Source organism: Urocitellus parryii, chromosome 2 (assembly GCF_045843805.1).
Source record: "Urocitellus parryii isolate mUroPar1 chromosome 2, mUroPar1.hap1, whole genome shotgun sequence".
In the NCBI taxonomy this organism is placed as follows: domain Eukaryota; kingdom Metazoa; phylum Chordata; class Mammalia; order Rodentia; family Sciuridae; genus Urocitellus; species Urocitellus parryii.
The window spans coordinates 170,978,046-170,991,811 of record NC_135532.1 but is presented as its reverse complement, the minus strand read 5'-3'; the positions used below and the strand labels follow the sequence as shown (position 1 = coordinate 170,991,811).

Below are 13,766 nucleotides of genomic sequence, written 5' to 3'. Positions count from 1 at the left end.
CAGACAAGAGGAGGAGGGAAGAAGGGGACACGGCAGGCTGGGGTCATAACAAGAGCCCCTGCAGACAAAAGTGAAGAATTGAATCCCTAAGGATAAGGTTTAGTCCCCCAGCCAGAGCGTGTGAGACGCAGAGGTGAGGACAGGCATGGTGTTTGGGAGGAGGCCAGAAGGCCAGCCAGCTCTGCAGTTGTCTGACTGGCAACAGGGTGATGGGGAGAGGCCAGCTCTGGAACGGAGGCCTTCTCCAAGGCTGCCTGGGAAGGTCCCTAATGCCAGAGTAACAGAAGACCCCTCATGGCTCTCGCACTGCCCCTCTTTGGCAGAGTACAAACCCTGGAAGACACCAGGCCAAGAAAGGCTGCCTGCACTCTCTCACCCTGCTGCTCAGAACATTCCAGTCCCTTTGCCACACCAAGAAAATGTGGCAGGAAACCAAGAAAATAAAGGGTACTGAGTATATCAGAACCACTGTCTCCTCCCTGGCACTGTAGGTCAGCGTGCTGGGGCCTCCCTGCAGGAAACCGCCATCTTGTCTCTGAGACTCAGGCCAGGGCCTGGCATCCACCAGGTGTTCAAGTGAACAAGGACTCATCTACACATCCACTGGACCTGTTCCTGGTTCTTGTGGCCCCTCAGGGCGTGAGTTCCCATTCCCATGACTTTCTCCTACTGAGGCCTGCCTGCGCAGCATGGTTCCCTCAGGCGATAGAGTGCTGTGTGGATTATGGTCTGTAACCCTGGCCTGTCCCTTGGCGATTGTGTGCTTTTCTTTTAAATCACCACTTATTTCCCAACCGGAAAGGCCTACCCTTTTCTGTTTGCCTCATCATGGCAGCCCTTCCCTAGTGGCCCTCCACTCCTCATCCAGCTCTATCTCCGCCCTCCAACTGCCAACAACATCCAGAGTCCTGGGAGCAGATACCAAGGGCCACAGAGTGACCCTACCTGTCGTGGCCAGTGCACATTGCCCTGATGAGGAACTATGCTCCTCCCTGGGGTTCACTGTACATCTCAGGGGCATCGTCTTCAAGGCTAGAACAATTCAGTCCTCCCTCAGCTGACCAGGTGCATCCTCTCAGGTCACCCTTGTCACTGATGGATTTGACAGTGGCACTCAACTCTCAGCTCTATAAATTTGGAAAAACAGATCATTTGGGCCCATGTCCGGCAGTCTCTGTGGCGCCCCGTCCTCGTGCTTCCCCAGCTAGACTCTGGGTCCTCATCTTTTTTCATTTTCCATGACTGTGTCCGTGTTATTCTTCCCAGTACTCTCATGTTTAGTTTTAAAACTAAACTTTGTCAGCGGCGTTTTAAGCACTCTAAACAGATCACAGCTCCTCTTGCTCCTGGTTTCAGGCTCATAACTCTCAAACCCTTTTCAGCAAGTGGCCCTTACCCTCTACAGATCCTGCTGTTCCCTGATGGTTTAGGTTCTAGTCCTTGTTCTGCCCTCCGCATGACAGGGGGACTCACCACCCACAGATCAAGCTGCGCCCACTCCCTCACAGATCCGAGCATGGCTCCTCATGATGCCCCATCCCGCTGGCCCTGCCAGCTAACCTGCTCTGTGTCGGCCCCTCAGGAGACGCTGACACATGGACCACCTTCCCCAGCCTTGCTGTGCTGGGGCTTCCACAAGTCACACCCTTTCCCCTGTCTTTCTCTCACACTCACACACTCACACACATACTCTCACACGCTTACGTTTGTACACTCCCACACCATCCCACACACTCACAAGCTCCCATACTACAGCTCACACCACTCACACACAAGTGCACACTCACACCCACTCTCATACACTTCCACACTGTGCTACACACACACACATACTCACACTCACACACACATGCACAGACTTTTAATCCTTTCTTCCCTCCCATTTCTGTCACCTCCTTGCTCTGTCTCCTCAGGAAAGTTCCCTTCATCCCTGTCGGCCAGAACACGGCACGGCCCACATGGTGCCCGAGGAGCGCAGAGCACTACACAGTTACCTGGCAGAACTCCTTCCTCCAGATGAGGAAGTGGAGGCCCAGAAAGGGAAAGGCACTCAGCCAAGGCCAAAGTGGCCCTTTTGTCGAGGGACAAGCATGTATCAAGACAAAGGAGAACCTAGCACTCAGAAATGGATGTGTTCTGGGGGACACCTTGCCTGGCCCCCATGTCACCCTTCACTCCTGACATAGCCGTGAGATCAGCTGGCATGGGCTGCCCGTGTCCCTCCTAGGCCTGCCTCCTGAACACCTGCTGGCTTCGCTGTGTGTCATTGCTGACCCCTCACTGTGTCCATCATTTCCTTTAAGACACAACTCAAGCCTACTCCTCCATGAACAACTGCTCTGACTTTACATCTTGGCCCCATTTTGTCTTGCCTCCCTCCATGGTGTGTCGAATGTGTGCCTCGAGGATGTGCACTTGGTTATGTGACACTTTGTAATTGGTACTTCAAGTATATATGTGTTTGCCTTTCCAACTAAATCATAAGGTTCAACAAGGAAGAGAGATCATGCCTTGTATGTGTTTTGTTTTGTATGCCCACATAGCTGGCAAGATGCTTGGCATACTGCTGGGATCCCATAAAAGATGTCCAACAAATAGATACATAGATTTGACACTGGAAGCAATTGTAAGTTGTTGACTTTCAAACCAGGGCAGAAAAGGACTCCGTCACACTTGTGTGTAGGTTCTGAAAGTCCAGAGGGACTGGAAGAGATGTGGAAGAGGATATGTCCAGGGCCATGGGCTTAGAAAGAAAGGGATGGAGTTGAACTCTGGTGGGGAAGTGGAAGGACTGGTGCTGAGGCCAGGACCTGCCAGTCTGCACCTGGCCCTGTTGACAGTATGAACTGACTGACTCCAGAGGATGCTCAGAGGTCTGGGCTGGGAGGTCTGGTGCCCAGGAAGAGCCACAGCATGCCTTGCTCTCGATGGACCTCAGCACTAATCCACATCTTCTCTCTGCCCCTCCTTGTCTCCCCCAGAGCCGAAGGATGAAGTGGAGGTGTCTGATGATGGTGAGTGCTGGCCAGGTGGCCTTAGGTCAGCCTCTCAGGGTGGAGCAGAGTGAGCAAGGGGATCTGATGGCTCATACTCACCCTGACTCTATGCCCTCCAGATGAGAAAGAGACTGAGATTGACTACCGAACAGTGACGGTCAACACGGAACAAAAAGTATCTGACTTCTATGACATTGAAGAGAGACTAGGATCGTAAGTAGAGTGGGAAGCTGCCCCTGGGCCCCAGGGTGAGGGTGGTGCAGCCCCAGAGTTAAGCCCAGTGCCCCTCTTCCTGTCCTGATTCCTGCCGTGGGGATGGGGGACACCAGCCCAGGAATGCATCATTGGCTGCACACTGTCAGACTACCACAGAGTCCCTCCTGCAGTCCTGTCGCAACCTTGGGAAGGCCTTCCTTTTCTGTGCCTCCATTCACAGCACAGCCCTGAAATACAACTGGATGTGGGTGGGGTGATGTTTAGGATCCCTTCCATATGGTCCCCAGAAGTAGAGGAGCCCGGCTGGCATCCATGCTCAGTGCTTCATCAACATGCGAGGTGGCCCCAACAACCCCCAAGGTGAACCTGCTCCACAGTGTTCCCATTGACTCCCCCCATGTGTGGAGGATCCCAGGCGGTCTCTCCCTGGAGGAGAACAAGAGGAAGGAGAGAAAAAGAAGCCATGCAAAGCTCTTAACCACTATGGGAAAGGAGTCTGCCCTGGTAGCCCTGCGAGGATGAGTTCTGTCACAGAGAAGCCTCATGCTCCCCAGTAATGGGCAGCAGGGCTCTCCTTGGGCTGTCACCAGGAGATGGTGCTAGGCTGGAGTGGAAGGCAACAGCTCAATAATCCTGTATTTGGGAAGGATGGACTCAACCCGACTTCATGGGTCCCTGTTCAGGGAAGGGAAGCCACCAACCAAGACCAAATAGCAGCATACTTCATTGATCTGGAGCAGGGATTGTCAAACTTTCCCCATAAAGGGCCATGTAGTGACATTTTAGGCTCTTTGGGCCATAGGCGTGTGTCACAGCCACTCAGTTCTGCCATTACTGCACAAAAGCAAATATGGACAATATGTAAGCCAACAGGTTTGTCTGGGTTCCAGTCAAACCTTGACTGTAAAAAGATGCAGGCCAGGTTTGTCCTGTCACCATGGTTTGAGAGCCCAACTTAGTAGAAATCTTGACTAAATTTGGCTTTTTTCTTCTCCCCCCCTCCCTTTTTTTTTTTTTTTGGTGTGTGTGTAGTGGGAAATTTGGACAAGTCTTTCGACTTGTAGAAAAGAAAACTGGAAAAATCTGGGCAGGGAAATTCTTCAAGGCATATTCAGCAAAAGAGAAAGAGAACATCCGGCAGGAGATCAGCATCATGAACTGCCTCCACCACCCCAAGCTGGTCCAGTGTGTGGACGCCTTTGAAGAAAAGGCCAACATCGTCATGGTCCTGGAGATGTGAGTGGCATGCGGGACTGGGATCCCCCACCTGTGTCCCTCCTACTGTCCCACCTCAGCCATGTCTGACCCAAGGTAGACAGAGCTGCACTCAGTTGAACTGGGCAAGATTCTCCCCACCCTGTGGCCAGGATTGACCAGTAGGAACCAGAACTGGCCCTGACCCACTGGGCGGTGGCCTGCCTGTCATCCTGTGCTCATTTTCTCACTGGCACATCTGCCAGGCTCTGCATCCTTTCCCCTCTAGTCTCCTCACAAAAGGGCCAAAGCCATCCCTAGTGTCCTTGATTTCATGCAGGGCATTCTTACCTAGAGGTGGTGTAAGCTTGAAGGGAAAGGACAGGGCAGCTTCCTGACTCCCCACAAAAGGAAAGGGGTCCTGGGGCTGGGGGCTTGGAAACCGGGAGTACACCTCTTGCTCTGGTCCTTTCACTGAGCCTCTGCATGACCTTGTTCCACCCTTATTTTTGCCTTTTTGATTTCTCACTCACTAGAGTAGCCCTTTCTCTGCTGAGTTCTGCAAAGGCAGGGGAATGGATCAAATGAACTCCAGTCAAGGCTTTCCCAGAATCCATTGTTTCCTCTGTATCCCAATCCTCCGCCTCCCTCCTTCTCTCTCTCTCTCTCTCTCTCTCTCTCTCTCTCACACACACACACACACACACACACACACACACGCCCACACACTATACAAACACAATGGCACCAAGAAGTCACGTGTCCTCTGTGGCATCTGCATTTTTTCCTTTGCTCATCTGAATATTCAGAATTTTTTGAAAATATACAAATCACATCAAAAAATTATAAGGAAATACACAGTGAAAAGTTTTATTCCCACCCCTGTCCCCTATCTTTCCACCTCACTTCCACCTCCACCAGAGGTAAACAATTTTATTGATTTCTGTCTGTATTCTTCCAAAGTTTCTTTATGAAAATGAGAACATATATGACACACACATTCTTATTTTTCTGCACAATAACACAAAGCAACTTACTGGGCTTGCTATCCCATATTTTGCATTTTCCCATGCAGTGCGACAGTCGGTCCTTCATTCTCACGGCTTCATGGGATCTTGCTGTATAGACACAGCACACGTCTTTAAGCCATCTGCTTTTGATAAGCAGTCAGGCAGTTTTCAGTCTTTTGCTTTTGCAAATAAGCATTGTTTATAACCTCACATGCCTCTGTATATCTGTAGCTTACATTCCCAGAAGTGAGGGAGCCCTGGATGTAAGGGTCTGCACGTTTGAAAATTTTGCAGCTATTATAAAATTGCCTTCAGCGTCCTTGCGAGATGCATTCTGAACTTTGGGGATCTCAGTCCTTGGGAAAGGCTTCCTCAGTGTCTGGGCATTCTTCCCCAGGAAAGATGAGGCCTTGGGAGATCTCAGAAACATTTAAATATACTCCTTTTCTAACATGTTCCTTAGGACAGGCAAGAGTGGTTAAGAGCACAGATGTGAGTCAGGTAGACCTGACTCAGATCCCAGCTTTGCCTCTTGCTTGTTATCTGACCTTGAACAAGTTGCTCAACTGTGCCAATCTTTAGTTTTATTATACCTAAAAGAGGCTATTACAATGGTCTCCTGAATGCTGTGTGAATTAAGTGGAACAATGCTTTTAAGACACAGTGCCCTGTGATTGGAGGGGAGACTATCAGTATCATACATTGATTTCCTCTGTCTCCTGGCCTGTTTTTCCATTTAAAAGTATGATGTCAACATTTTAACATTGAATTAGGTTTCATGGAACAGATTCCTAGTATCAGGAAGCTTGGCCCAAGTTCTATTTTATAGTTGTTCAATTCTACCAGGAAAAGAAGTATTTGGGTTGAATAATTAATCCCAAGCCTCCCATTTTGGCTATAAAAATCTACAATTCTGTAGAATCATAAATGACTCTGAGAAAATCTTCACTTGTATCTTCTGATCAAACTCACACACCACCCCGCCCCCAGTCCCCCACTCTCAGGAAGTATTTAGCCCATGTCCATAACCTCGTTCATCCTACCCCCTACAAAACTCCAGGGGCTGAGACTTTTCACAGTTGTTCTAGAATAAATTGCTTAGTCCAGGCCGAGTGGGCATATGAGGACATGTGTAGAAATGTCTTATCTTTAGAAGTTAAACCTTGAGCAAGTTCGTGAGAGGGGGCAGGAGGCAGCCGAGCCTGGGTAAGGCCAGGCGGCAGCACCAGTGGGCAGAATACCATACTTAGCTTGGAATTGAGAGTTGGCAAGCCGGATGGAAAAAGCAGGGAGAAATATAAGAAGGTCTCAGCTGGTCTGGCTTTCATCCCTTCACCCCACTCCTCCCCCATGGACAAGAGCAAGTCTTACATGCACAAATGCCAGAAGATTCATTTGCCTGTGCTGGGGCTCTGGACCCAAGAAGAGGGGAGCAGGACGTACGTCCTCCATCCATCCATATTTCCTTCCAGCCTAATCATCCTAAGATGGGCCACAGAGAGGGAAAGGTTGATGTTTAACAGTATAATTTGCTATTCTTGTTTGATGGAGAAACTGAAGAGAAGAGTGAAGCTTGGTGATACAGAAATGTGTGAGTGGTCGAGTGCCCCTGACTTCAATTCCTGGTACCCCCGCCAAAAAAAAAGGAAAAGAAATGTATTCCTTCCATTCAGCTGTCTCAGATATATGAGAAAGAAGAATACATGTGTTTTCTGCCTTTCTAACTTCTGAAATTACTGGACAAGCCCCCATCCTACAGCAGTGCTGCTCTGAGACATGGCCTGGAGCCTGGGCTTGTCCTTTTGGAAATATTTGGTACATTGCAAGTGGTGGTGGGACCCTGAGCCCTGAAGAGGGTGTGAGGTTTAGGCTGAGTCATTGGTGGCAGACCTCTCCTTTGCGCTACTGCACAAAACTGATCAAAGAGCATCCAGCTGAAAGCCATGAGATAAGGAGGAGAGCCTGGGTAGAGAGTCTCTGGCCAGCATCATCCCTTCTGGCTGCCAGTGAGGGCTGGCCAAGGCCTAAAGATTTGAGGATAAATTTGATCCCTTGGGACAGGCAACCTTGGTGATAATAAGTATTTCATTTATTGATTCACTCACTATTAATTTAGTAAGCACACATTTCCTCTGGCACAGTCTTAGCCCTTGGCATTATCCTATCTCTGTGGATGGTGGCTTCTTTCTACCAAACCTATACCTTTCACCATAGTCTAGAGAATCTTGAAGAGAAACTTTCAGAGCCATTAATCCTCCTTATTTGGAATAGGAGCAAACCTATTTGAACTGATAATGAATAAGTTACCTCTAGAAGTGCCTTAGAAATTATCTCCATGGCTCAGATATCTGCTACTCATTGCCTCAAGACATTCCCAAGGGCATGGAAAATAATGGTTGCTTGCTTTCTCAGAATAGTATAAACAAACATTTGGGGCATCTTGTGTGTTCCAGATACCACCAGGTGCAAATGAAGGCCTGGAGGTGAGCCAGACCTTTGCAGACATGCTGACAAACAACTTTGAGACAAGGCACATGTGCCCACAGAAGGAAAGAGCTTTCCATATAGAGAAATAGGGAGGAATTTCTTCTAGGGTGTGGATTTCAGCTGTCTATCAGGATGGTAGTGGAATAAGCCAGTATTTCCCAACCTGTCTGACTATTAGAGTAACTGGGTATGTCTTAAAAGTACAGATCTTCAGATCCTTCCCAAGGTTTCCTAAATCAGAATCTCCAGGGAAGAAGCTTGGGAATCTGTATTTTTAGTGAGAGCCCCAAGTATTCTTTAAAATAAAAAATTAATAATCAGCATGCACTTACTATGTAAAGGGCAGCCTTTTTTAAATTGATTTTATTTTTTAAATACACGACAGCAGAATGCATCACAATTCTTATTATACATATAGAGCACAATTTTTCATATCTCTGTTTGTATATAAAGTATATTCACACCAATTCATGTCTTCATACATGTACTTTGGATAATGATGTCCACCACATTCCACCATCATTGCTAACCCCTGCCCGCTCCCTTCCCTTCCTACCCTCTGCCCTATCTAGAGGGGAGGAATAGACAAACTCTAGACAGGGAAGCCTTCTAAGCACTTTGCCTGGATTAACTCACTCTATCTTGGTAGCAATCCTGTGGGGTGGTGATATTTTAATCTTCAGATTACAAATGAAGAAATTGAGACACAGAAGTGTTAAGACTCACCTGAGACCTAACATTGTAGAGTTTGTCTCAAAGCCTTGGTGGAGAGCAATAGAAATGGAGGGCTTAAGGACAAGGGCGCCACCTGCTAGCTGTGCAGGAACCTTCTTCTTGGGTTGGTTCTTAAGCATCAGTTTTAGTGCCCCCTAGTGGCTACTTTCGTACACTAAGCTTTTCTAGCTCAGTCCTGTCCCAACATCATATGGTGATGGAGGTGGACAGGCCATGATGAGCTGGACCTCATAGTGCATCCTTGTCTGTTTCTCCCACAGAGGTCAGTGGCAAGATCCACCTGGCCCACCAGAGGTTTTCAAACAATAATATGTGCTGAGCACCTCCTATGTGTCAAGAGAGATACTTTACAAAGTTTTCGACATTCCTAACAATTCAGTGAGGTACAGCAAATAAGGAACCTAGGGCTTTGGAGGGTAAACTTTCCAAATTTACATAGTTTGTAAAAGGTAGAAATACAGTGTTCAGTCAGTCCTTCATCTCTTCATGATGTTCCGCCTTAGGAGAAGGAACACTCTAGTAAGAGCAGAGTCCTGGAAGGAAGTCCATCCAGCCTTGTCCAGCTGGTGGACCCCCAGTCTGTTGTAGGAAAGAGAGTGTACTGGTATCTGAATGCTGCATAAGTTGCTAAGGACATGCTTTAAACCTGCTGAGCAGTAAGCAAGGAAGGTGGCCCAAGAGCTGGGGTTGTATTTAGCAGGGCTATGCATTTGCACTTAAGGACAATATGCTGGTTGGCTGAGGCCCAGGACAGCTTTTAGCACAGGACTCCGGGCTGTGGGTTCCAGGAGTAGAATGGAATGGACATGGCCAGGATCCAGAGTCTATCCAGGTACAAAGGATTACACTTCCAGTGTGGACAAGGAAGGAGTCCAGGCACGATAGTTAGTGGCTGGAGGAAGTAAACCAATACTAGGCTTAGCCAGAGTATGCAAACCTGTCAGTTTAGTGGGCTATAGCCAACTAATTCTAGAAAATTTGCTGAGGCTTCCTTAACAGAAAAATATTTTCCATAGCCATGCTTATGGAAACTATCTTTTAAACTTCAGCTCCCTGTGACTAAAAGACACAGCAAGGGTATGAGAATTTTTTTTGTGTGTGTGCATCTGTGGTCCTATGAGGGAAAGAGACTGCTCAGTGGTTAACCTTTTTGCTAAGGAGATCATATCCGGATTCCTCCATTCAAACACACCCCTGAGACTGTCTGGGCTGAGTACTTTCTTGATTTTAGATCCTTCCCTGAGACCCCCAGCAGCTTGGCAGGGCAGCGCCCCACTCAAAGCAGAAAACCAGGAGACCCTGACCCCCCTTCCATGATGGAAGAGTGGGACTCATAAAGCTGTAGGAAGTGCCCCTCCCCCATCCTCCCAGGGCCAGACACCCCACCAGCCCACAGCCCACATCCTAAGATCTGACCACAGTGCCCTTCCAACCTCTTTCCAACCTCCTGTCTCCACAGCGTTTCAGGAGGAGAGCTGTTTGAGCGCATCATCGATGAGGACTTTGAGCTGACAGAGCGTGAGTGCATCAAGTATATGCGGCAGATCTCCGAGGGAGTGGAGTACATCCACAAGCAGGGCATCGTGCACCTGGACCTCAAACCTGAGAACATCATGTGCGTCAACAAGACGGGCACCAAGATCAAGCTCATTGACTTCGGTCTGGCCCGAAGGCTGGGTAAGGCTGAACTACCTCTCTTCCACTGTGTGGTAGCAAGCAGCTGTTTGTGCTCCATTATCAGGGCCAAAGTGGGAGACCATGAAGACTGCTCAAGTTCAAAGTCAGCCCCAGCCATTTAGTACTGTGTGACACAATACCTTGTATGCTTATTACAAGGACCAAACAGGTTGGTCCTAAAATAAAGCAACAGCAGCAGTGCCTGCACGTGGCAAGTACCATGTAGGTACCATGTAGGCGTTAGCTACTTATCTGATGAGGAGGAGGAGAAGGGTATCATTAGCAGCAAAACTCATTTTGATTATGGCAGCCTCTCACATCTACATCATACTGCACAGTTTCCAGAGTACTTTTACTTTAAAAATAAAAACTTTAAAAATCCCATTGATTCTCACCCAGAGGTAGGTAGGGTGGACTTCTTGAGCCCTGCTTCACAGAGAAGGAGATGTGCAGGCGCTGTGCCCAGCACATCCCACCATGAGCCAGGGGAGGTGCTGGGGCTGGAAGGACTGGAGCCCAGTCCAAGGTGCTCTGTAGCCCTTCTGCTATTCATACCCTAAGTGGAGGAGGGAAGGGGAGAAGTGGTTGGGGCCTCATACCCACCCTGAAGTCATTTTGGTCAGTGACTGCCTCACAAACCACCTGCGGCCACTCTGCTCTGCAGTCTTTGATGTTTCAGTAACTGAGCAAAAGGCTTCTCTCTCCCATTGCAGTCACTGCCCAGTTAACAGGAGCTCCAAGCTAACGCCATCTGGTAAACCTCCCAGGATGTCCAGTCCTGGTTGAGGCCATGTTATTGCTATAGAGGACACTGAGGGAGGGAAGTCCTAATAGGCCTTGACTTGCCTGGTTGTTGGTGCATTCAGGCCAGAAGCACATCCTGACACGACACCAGGCAACACACCTGCCCTGCTCTCTCCTGCTACAGGGACAGGGTGGGATTAGCAGCCAGTGTACACGGCCTGCCTTTGGGCAGTACCCATTAATAAAGTAAATGAATGGGGAAGCACTGGCCTCAGGAACTGGCAGTGTCAAAACCAGGGAACACAATGTTCAGATTCCCTTGAGGGAGGGGTACTGTGGCAACAGTGGTATCCACCAAGGACCAGAGAATAGACGTGGTTACCATAACAGGAAGGTTTGGGTGACAGCTATTAAGTGCTGTCTGTTTTAGAACATTTGCCATGGGGCCTGCATAGTTGAACAAGACCAGATGTGGCCCCCGGGGCAAAGGCCTGCAACTCCCCATGCTGACGATAGCTTCCAGCAGCAGGCCCCTGCCCTGTGAAAACTAACAGGCTCCCGTCCTTTGAGACTGAGAGACACCATGTGTGATTGAGGCCACTGAACATCCCAGGGCTCCTAAGAGAAGAGACATGGAGCTACAGGGGCAACAGGAGAGGAGCAGAGGGACAAGGATGGAGAGAACCTGGTTCAGCAATAGACCACCTGGTTCAGGTCTTGAACCTGATTTACTGTGTGGGCCACAGTTTCGTGCTCAGTAGCATGGACATCACACCTACTTCTCAGGATTGTTGAGAATATTAAATAGAAAAATCCTTGCAAAGTATGTAGCAGAGTATGTAAGACACAATGATTGGTAGACGTTATTGAGTGTAAGCTATGATCCCTGACTTGGGGAACCACCTATGGGAGATAACACACAGAAGGACCACTCAGGGGCAGGTGCTTCAGTGGCCTCTTCTCACTCTCCCCATCCCTCTCAGGACATCTGAGGTAAGTGTGTGGTTTGTTGGCTTCTCTGGTGGGTTGATGCACCTGTTTAATGAGGCCAGGTTCCTTCATATGGTTATCTAAGGAGAGAGCATCTAAGCACCCAGCCCTTGTCTGTCCCTTCCAGTTTGGGCCTCGTCACGCAGACAAGGCAGGTACCTACCTTGACCTGGCTCTACAATGTGCTGGCAATTGACTCCTTTCTGTCTTGATTTCAGAGAATGCAGGGTCTCTGAAGGTCCTCTTTGGGACCCCAGAGTTTGTGGCTCCAGAAGTGATCAACTATGAGCCCATCGGCTATGCCACAGACATGTGGAGCATCGGGGTCATCTGCTATATCCTGTAAGTCCCAAGGCAGTGGGGGGAGGGGGTCAGAGAGTCCCACAGGACGGGTCCCAGGCTGCCATAATGTTGTGAGGGAGGGGTCAAGGCAGGTCATGATGGAGAGCCCACCCCAGAGCAAAAGGGCAACAGGTTCCCATTCCTGGTTCCTGATGGCCCACCATGCTCGTGGACTCCCAGTGCACCAGTGGCCTGCTTCACTCTTCTGGAGCTATGTAGACCACACACCAAAATCCCCATGCCAGGTCCCTCATGATCCCAAGTGCTGACAGCCTGGGGCCTTTGGTCAGGAGCAGGGTAAATGCAGCTGGCCCCATCACCTGTATAGATGGGCCCACAAAGAAGCGAGAGAGCCCAGGTGCATATCTCTGGGAATCTTCATTGTCTTGCAAGTACAGCACCCCATCCTCCTGGGATGAGGACCTCAACCACCAGCCTCATCTCTGACCCCAGAGTATGTACTTCAATGTGAAAACAGGAACAATACAGTAATTAACAGGAAAACAGGAGCAATACAGTAATTAGAACTGGGAAGTCAGGTGGAAAACATGACCATTGCCATTACTAAGCTGGGGAAAGAAGAGAGGCCATCGATCTAGACCTGTGCTTTGCAACCCTTAGCATGTATGAGTCACCTAGGTTCTCACTCAGGTTTCAGGTTTGGACTCAGGTCTGGGGGACCTGAGACTCCACGCTGCTAGTAGTTTCCAGGTTACCCAAGGTGCTGGTCCAGGGACACACCTGGAGTAAGGAAGCTCCAGAACACACTCTCTTGGTGCATCACGTTGATTTCATTTCTGAAGCCTCAGGCCACAGGCAGTCTTTAGCCTCAGAGGCATCCCTGAACTCATGGGGCAATAGTTTGAGATGGTCTCCCCAAAGATGCCTTTAAAAGTTATTTTTTATTGTCCAAATCAAAGGGAAATTAAACATTTTTATAGAAAACTAAAGAAAAATCTTGAAGAATACCCAGGAGAAGAGTCTCAGTGACTCTGATGCCCTGTGGGTTTTGGAATCACTGTTACAAAAGCTTTAGTAGGAGTGGAGTGAGTTTGATGCAGTAGAGATTTTTGGTAAGCCCAGGAGTTGTTTTACTCTCCACCGTGAGGACAGACTCCCTCAGTTGAAACTCTGCCAGTTTCTGTAACCCAGGTGGTCTCCTTCTTCCTCTCCCTGGGCCTTCTCCCCCACAAACAGCCCACCCCAGATCAGTGGAGAAGAAATCCCAGGCCAGTCTGCATTTCCCTCCTCTCTTCACACTAGTGCCCTCCAGGAGATGGCGCTGGTGAGTAAATTCAGCCCCACCTTTCTTCTGGCTCCTATGGTAAAGAGCAGAGTGTTGAGCTCAGTCTGCCCCTTCCGGAGCTGCCCTGGG

General features: G+C 49.0%; 1 protein-coding gene across 4 annotated transcripts in view; it reads left to right on the top strand.

The window, feature by feature from the left end:
* The window catches only part of Mylk (myosin light chain kinase), a 132,359-nt gene that overhangs the window by 96,509 nt on the left and 22,084 nt on the right, over positions 1–13,766 (top strand). For all 4 annotated transcript variants that reach the window (XM_026394135.2, XM_026394108.2, XM_026394127.2 and 1 more), the window contains 5 exons: positions 2,982–3,014; positions 3,116–3,209; positions 4,245–4,448; positions 10,098–10,315; positions 12,268–12,391. In XM_026394135.2, coding sequence (XP_026249920.2) covers positions 2,982–3,014; positions 3,116–3,209; positions 4,245–4,448; positions 10,098–10,315; positions 12,268–12,391 — 673 coding nt within the window. The remainder of the gene's footprint in view (positions 1–2,981; positions 3,015–3,115; positions 3,210–4,244; positions 4,449–10,097; positions 10,316–12,267; positions 12,392–13,766) is intronic.